Source organism: Montipora capricornis, chromosome 1 (genome assembly GCF_036669925.1).
Source record: "Montipora capricornis isolate CH-2021 chromosome 1, ASM3666992v2, whole genome shotgun sequence".
Lineage (NCBI taxonomy): Eukaryota > Metazoa > Cnidaria > Anthozoa > Scleractinia > Acroporidae > Montipora > Montipora capricornis.
The window spans coordinates 24,383,569-24,390,802 of record NC_090883.1 but is presented as its reverse complement, the minus strand read 5'-3'; the positions used below and the strand labels follow the sequence as shown (position 1 = coordinate 24,390,802).

At 37.8% G+C, this 7,234-nt stretch overlaps 1 protein-coding gene across 1 annotated transcript in view; it reads left to right on the top strand.

Moving 5' to 3' along the window:
* The window catches only part of LOC138029729 (uncharacterized), a 6,267-nt gene extending 3,900 nt beyond the window's left edge, over positions 1-2,367 (top strand). Inside the window, exons 2-3 of the mRNA XM_068877537.1 lie at positions 1-42; positions 1,144-2,367. The exon at positions 1-42 is cut by the window's left edge and continues 21 nt beyond it. Coding sequence (XP_068733638.1) covers positions 1-42; positions 1,144-1,413 — 312 coding nt within the window. The 3' untranslated portion in view covers positions 1,414-2,367. The remainder of the gene's footprint in view (positions 43-1,143) is intronic.
* Positions 2,368-7,234: the final 4,867 nt, after the last annotated feature.

The following is a 7,234-nucleotide window of genomic DNA, read 5'->3' as shown; positions in this document are numbered from 1 at the left end:
GACAACTTTGAACCAGAACTTCCCGATACAGAGGATGATGAGGTAACTGTCTTTGACTTCAGTATTGACTGCCAGTGTTTATTTCCAAATTTTTGATGGAAAATTCCTCTGCGGGATAGGATAACTGGTTTGTGTCTGTGGTTTTAACAACATTTTTTGGCTCCCTTTTTTGTTTGAGTTTATTTATTTTTTCTTTGTGTGTCATGTTCTGTCAGTTACACCAAGTAAGAGCAGACGAGACAACATTCTTTTATGTTTTGGCAAATCATATGTATGGGGAGGTTAATATCAATTGAAAATGAACCAATGTGATGTTCAGTCTTTTGTCAAACCTGCAATGCATCAAGTGTTATCAGAAACCCATAAGGGTTGAAACGTGTAACACGTGTTCACAGCAAGTCCGAGTATTCAATGTGAACTGATTGGTTGAATGTTTCAGTGCTAAGTACCATATTTGGAAACCCATCGCTCTTGTTGTTCCAAATATGGTACCAGCACACAAGGGGCTGTTACATGTTTCAACCCTTATGGGTTTCTGGTGTTATACAGCAAGAGGTTAAAAGCAAACTGAACCAAGTTGATAATTGGCTTATTCTCAAACATGGGAAGCATCAAAGGGTGGTGATAAAGGATGATAATTTGTCAAATTGTGGATAAAGTATTTGTGATACAGGCACCCTACCTAGAATAATCGTGTGCATTACGCTCAGAGATCTTGATTATTTGGATTTCACAAAAACCAAATGCAAGATTTCATTGTTTTTATTAAAAATGCATCCAGAACTTATTATTTCTTTAAAATAAGGAAAACGTTTAAAGTACTTGTAATAATCTGCTTTGGTGTCCTTGTAATGATTGCACAATTCTTAACTACATGTTCTTGAAGAATCCAAAGAATCCAAAGTTATGTAAGTTCCAACTTTGACTGTTAGAGTGAGTACAATGTGTTGATGAAAAAGGGCAATACATGTGGGTGGCTTTCACATTACTTTATCGCCACGAATCACCATGTTGGTGGATGAAAATAAAAGATCTCTCATTAGCTCCTTTTGTTCATCCACCAGCAATTATTGCACATTATAGCATTGTTATCTGTGTCTCTAGAGATTGGTTGCTAACATTATTACTCTATTTCCATTTCAGTGTATTGTGTGCAATAGTGCTAAGGCTATTATCCAGACCTACCCTTGCAAACACAGGGTACTTTGCCGACGCTGTTTTGTTAAGACACTTCAGGTGGCTGTTAATGATCTCAACCTCCCCTTGAAATGTGTTGTTTGTCGCACAAGAATTCAAACTCTGGATAGAGAGCGACATGAGGGACATGGACTGGACCTGAGCAGTGTGCACCCTGAAGGACATTACCTTGATTCAACCACTGAGGACACTGAGCATCTAGTCAGCAATGTATGATTAGCCCAATTTAATGTTCACAAGTACTTGAAATTATATGAGATGCCCTCTCAATTTTCCCAGGGAAAAAGAACTCGGATTTAAAGATCAGGGCCTTACTTCCAGATCAATTAATTTAAGGTTTCAAAATACCAGCTACATTGGAAATAGAGAAAACATAACTTTCCACCCATACTTGGTATCTAAAACATACCAACACGCTGACTTGCAAAGCCCACAAATTCGCAAAGCAAAGTAACAACTCGAACTGATCAACACCTCATGGTGTCTGTTCAACTGAATGCCCACTAAGGTACCTATTTACATCAAGAGGGGTAGGAGTGATGATTTTAGAAGTACTAGAGTTGAAGGTCACTCAAGTTGCATTATTTTGAGGTGTATGATGACTGCAGACTGCCTCCATATAGCATTGATAAACACTATTTAATTCTAAGCACCCATTTCAAATAGCACCAGTCTGATAAACACTATTTAAGTCTAAGAACCCATTTTAAAATTGTTTCAATAACTGTGATTTAGGGTTAGTCTGCAGTCTGCAAGTGTCAGACACTGATTATTGTGTTGCTTGTATTTCTCTTGAGTGATCTTGAACTTGTGTAGAATTATGGTTGAGGGGCATGATGTGAGACATGCATCTAGTCTCCTTTATTTCTCAGCATACCTTGCCGTGTGAAATGGAGGTCAAATAGTGTATATCATTATTTTATGGTTTGTCTTCTATGTTTATTTACAAAGTATCAAGTAGATTGGATACATCAGAGAATCTTTGAATGAAATTTTTCAGAATGATAGTTTATTAATTAATTAATTTTGACATAAATGTTATTGATACTTACCTTAGTCAGCAAACAAAGTGCAAAAAGAAGCTCTTTTGAAAAGAAATACCAGTAGTATTTTGTTTCTAGAATGCTGATTTCCTAAGGGTAAAGGCAAGATAAAGAATGCTACAGACTGTATGATGCTTTGTTGTGCTCCCTCAATTTGTTATTTTTCTCCTCTATTCGAAGAAAACCAAGAGATAGCTTTTTTACCTTAATCTACCACTGCAAAACTTTTAAATAATGCTTTCCTTGGTGCTTCCATAAGAGGGTGAGTTGCATTTACACATCTACTAGGCAAATCTCTTACTGATTTTCTCAATTTTTGCAAAGGTTGTTGACATTATGCATCAACACAAAAAGAGACAGTTTTGATACACTTCAGGCTTACCAAAAATCATTCAGTTAGTCAAAATATCTTGTTATTATATGGCAAGCAATTTTCAGGCAAAATGGGGCACTCTGATCGGCTGGTTTGTTTCAGTATCTTTCTGTATTCCGGAAAATTCACGTTGAGCGAAACACAAAAAGTTCCCAAAAAGCGGAATTTAAGGGCTGTGCTTACTAATTCAAAGGTGTTTTTGCCCCGGTTTATGATTATGCGGGAAATTAAGATCTTAACAAGTGTCATTGAAATCGAAAAAGAAAATTGGGGGAAACCACATATTTTTCAAAGATAATTCATGAACAATATTTTTAAAGAGTTTAAAAATACAGAGCGATGTATGGTGTTCTTCCTCAAATTGAAGCTTAATTATCTCTGAAAAATGCATGGTTGCCGCCAATTTTCTTTTTGGATACCAATAGTACTTACTAAGATCTACTTTCTCCGGTAAGTTTTAAACCGCGCAAAAATATCCCTGCATCAGTAAGCTTCACTGATAGGAAATCCGAGTATCTCGAGATACGCAGAATGTATGCGCATTAACAATAGTAGGCACCGTCCTTAATTTTTTTCATCAGGACAGTACAATTTAGAGCAAGCAGAATTATTTTAGTTTTATGTGTAAAAGGTTACCTTTCAAAGTTCGCTGACAAAAATTACGAACATTCAAAAATGCTAAGTGAGCTTTTTAGGGCAAAAATCTGTTAAAATGGGGAATTATACCAATTTTTTAGATGTTCGAAAATCCTAGGACAGGCAGGCAAGCAAGAAATTTTACAATGAATGTTCCGAAAATTCTAGATCTCAAATCGTCTTCCGAAAATTGACGTTGGGTGCCCCTGAATGTAGTAAACAACTTGCTAACCTCACTTGCTCGGGGCTATCCCTGCATCAGTAAGCTTCACTGATAGGAAATCCGAGTATCTCGAGATACGCAGAATGTATGCGCATTAACAATAGTAGGCACCGTCCTTAATTTTTTTCATCAGGACAGTACAATTTAGAGCAAGCAGAATTATTTTAGTTTTATGTGTAAAAGGTTACCTTTCAAAGTTCGCTGACAAAAATTACGAACATTCAAAAATGCTAGGTGACCTTTTTAGGGCAAAAATCTGTTAAAATGGGGAATTATACCAATTTTTTAGATGTTCGAAAATCCTAGGACAGGCAGGCAAGCAAGAAATTTTACAATTAATGTTCCGAAAATTCTAGATCTCAAATCGTCTTCCGAAAATTGACGTTGGGTGCCCCTGAATGTAGTAAACAACTTGCTAACCTCACTTGCTCGGGGCTATACTGTTGGATACTATCCCTCGGTTGTTTTTATACATGTGCGGTCTGTACTGCCATGACCTTGGGCCAATATTCCCCAGTACGACCCTCACTCTCGGTTAGCGAGAGAGGTTAATAATTAGGTTCAGTTTCCTTCACTTTTGTGTTTGTCAATGTTTGCAATATTCCGTTTTTATATGGTGCGTCTAAAACACAGGTCAGAGGTGTACATAAAAACCACCAAGAGTGATCACTCCTAACCCTAATCACTTTACAAAAATGTTGTTTCAAGTCCAGGGTAAACTTTTGGCTTACAGTCAGTTGTACATAACCGTGCACCGGTGGCTCAGTTGGTCTGTCACGCGGGAAGTCGTGAGTTCAACTCCGGCCGGACCAACACTCAGAGTCTTTAAGAAACTGAGGAAAAAGTGCTGCCTTTGTAATTACATCATTCTGCAAATGGTTAGACTCTCTAGTCTTCTCGGATAAGGATGATAAACCGTAGGCCCCATCTCACAACCCTTCAATGTTCATAATCCTGTGGGACGTAAAAGAACCCACACACTTCTTGCAAAGAGTAGGGCATGTAGTTCCCGGTGTTGTGGTCTGTCTTGTGTGGTGTATCATGATTGGGAGGGTAAATTCTCAGAGATTAGAGCCAATCCGGATCAAGCTCATCTTTGGCAGACAGTAAATTATTAATTTTTTCTTTTGCTTTGCCATTATTCAATATTATTATTAGTTACTTTACTAAGTAAATATTTCATTTTGAAGTCAAATAGATACAACTCATTTTTGAGGTAATGAAACAAACATTTGGGGTCTAATAAACGAAATTTTCGTTAAAACTGTTTTGAATAACATTTATGACCTTTTGGCGTTGAACTTGAGATACAGGGCAGGCGTTAACACTGGCCAATCCTTTCAGGCATATGTACTTGATAGATATAATTTGCATGGAAAGGTTGTATGGTTGTGCACTGCATAGGAAAAAATTACAAATTTATGAAAAAAGATTGGAAAAGCTAAAGTCATTTTAATTTGTCTCTAAGTTTTGTTAACAGGACTGCTTACCTAGGACTACATAGCAATACCTTTTGACATTGGAGTAACACCTGTCACATATGCCTTTCTGTATATTCTATAAGCATTGTGCATGCTCTACCGTAATTCTTGAAAGCTCTTCAAGCGTAATTCTATGAGTGTTTTGGGAATGAAGGTTCCGTACCCTGTTGCATTACATTCATCTGACTTTTGATAGAACTTCCTCCGGCATTTCTAAAACAAGGGTAAGGGTAAGACCAAGGGTCTTACGGAGGGTAAGGGTAAGGATACGAATACAGAAATTATCCTAAAAATGCATAAAAGCTAACCTTAAACTTTTGTTTAGGCCTAATTAGGCCTAAGGTTAGCTTTTATGCATGTTTAGGATACTTTTTGTATTCGTATCCTAACCCTTACCCTGACCCTTGGTCTTACCCTTACCCTCGTTTTAGAAACGCCAGAACTTCCTCTCCAGATACACAGATATTTGAGAGCAGTCTGCTTTAATTTGTCAGTGACAAAATACAATGCAAAATAAATGCTATTATTTGTGAGTGTTGTTCCACCTCTATCCAATATTTCTGCAATCATTTCAACATGTTTGAGTAGTAGTTTTAAAATGCAAATGCTGATCTTATGAAGGGGAGTTATGCACCTCCTGGAACCTGCAATGGGCTACCATATTTACTGTGCATTTCATTTCAAATGCCTTGCATTTGCAGCAACCCCGTACAAAATGTTTGATGACATTTTAAATCTCCTCATCTAATAACCCTTTTAAATGACTTACAGCTCCCTCCCCCAAGAAACAATGTTGTGATTTGTATGGCTTTATTTTGTGCTCCTTTTTTGACATTGTGTTGAGTGGGGCTAAGAGGCTCTGGTTCCAGCAGGTGAAAAAAATCAGAAAGTTTTCAACTTTTTCTCCTGGAATATATACACCTTTCCATTTGCCAGTTAATTTTGCTCCTCCGTGGTGATTATTTTGTCTTTTGTGCAAATTATTCAAAGGATGTTATTCTTATGTTGCTTATTTCCAACTTTGTTTCTCTCTCCTTGACAATGTCATGTGCCTCAAATATAATGTATGACACATGGCATTGTCGACTCCACAGACCAGGGCCCGGTTGTTTGAAAGCCGATTAACTTAATCCAGGATTAGCGAAAAGTTTTGGGTGGGGGGGGGGGGGGTTATCCCATATAAATATAAAAAGGATGGGGTTGCTTGTCGGGAAATTTTGAAAAGAACCCCTAAGAGGTACCAAGATGCTGTCTTCTGGGCGTGGCATGAATTTTTTTCACCCAGAAGAGGTACCAAATTATGGGTTTTTATTGGACAACACTTAGTTAATTGTCAAATGTCTCCTGTCATAATGTTTTGGATCAATACCCTAAAAGGTATCGCTTAAGCTCCCACTGTGAACCTTTTGAGGCTGAACACCCTAACAGGTACCAAATGAAAACCTCTTTTTTAACCCCTAAAAGGTATGACAAGCATCCCTGTCCTTTTTATATGGGAACCCCCCCTCCCCTCCCGGGGAACATACTGCCTTTGTGAAAAAAAAAAAAAAAAAGGCCAGTGTTTTCTTGAGCGCCTAAATTTCCTGCTCTGCCTAAACATTTGGCACCTTCCTTCATTCAAAGCTCTGAGCTTTTTTCCAGAAATTATGGACCCTTTCAGTTTCTTTTAAACTTCACCTGGTTGTCTGAATAATTCACAATTTATTCTGGTAACAGAAGGGCGTCCCCTTATTATAACCTTTTCTGTATGTTCTCAAATTTCTTACAATAGCAAGTTAAAGCCTTTCCAAATGGTTTGCATTCATAAGGCTTTTCTTCCTGAGAGACATATACAAAACATGGACACCCATGGACGACCCCCTGTGGACGACCCCCTGTGGACCACCACTCAATATTTTTGTAAAGTTACAGGCAGAAAAATCTTTACATGAAACAGAGATTGATAGTCGCACTTATCTAGACAATTTAAGGAATAATTGTCACTTATAGGCACAATTCAGGTGGGTCCAACGGGATTCAATGCCATGACCTCTGCAATGTGAGCCATGAAGCTACTCAGTTGGGAGAAGGTCAATTTGTAGGGCTCATTCATTACGATAAAGGACTCAGTGAAAGAAATGAATGTACATTTGAAGTGCCGGTTATAAATGAATCCCTTTGGAGCCACCAAATAGGTGGTATTGGTGTCTATGAGAGACAAATGCTTAAATCAGTAGCCCATAACTAGGAGCGACAACTGCCCTATATACCTTTCACGGCATTTTCACAGAGCAGAATTTAT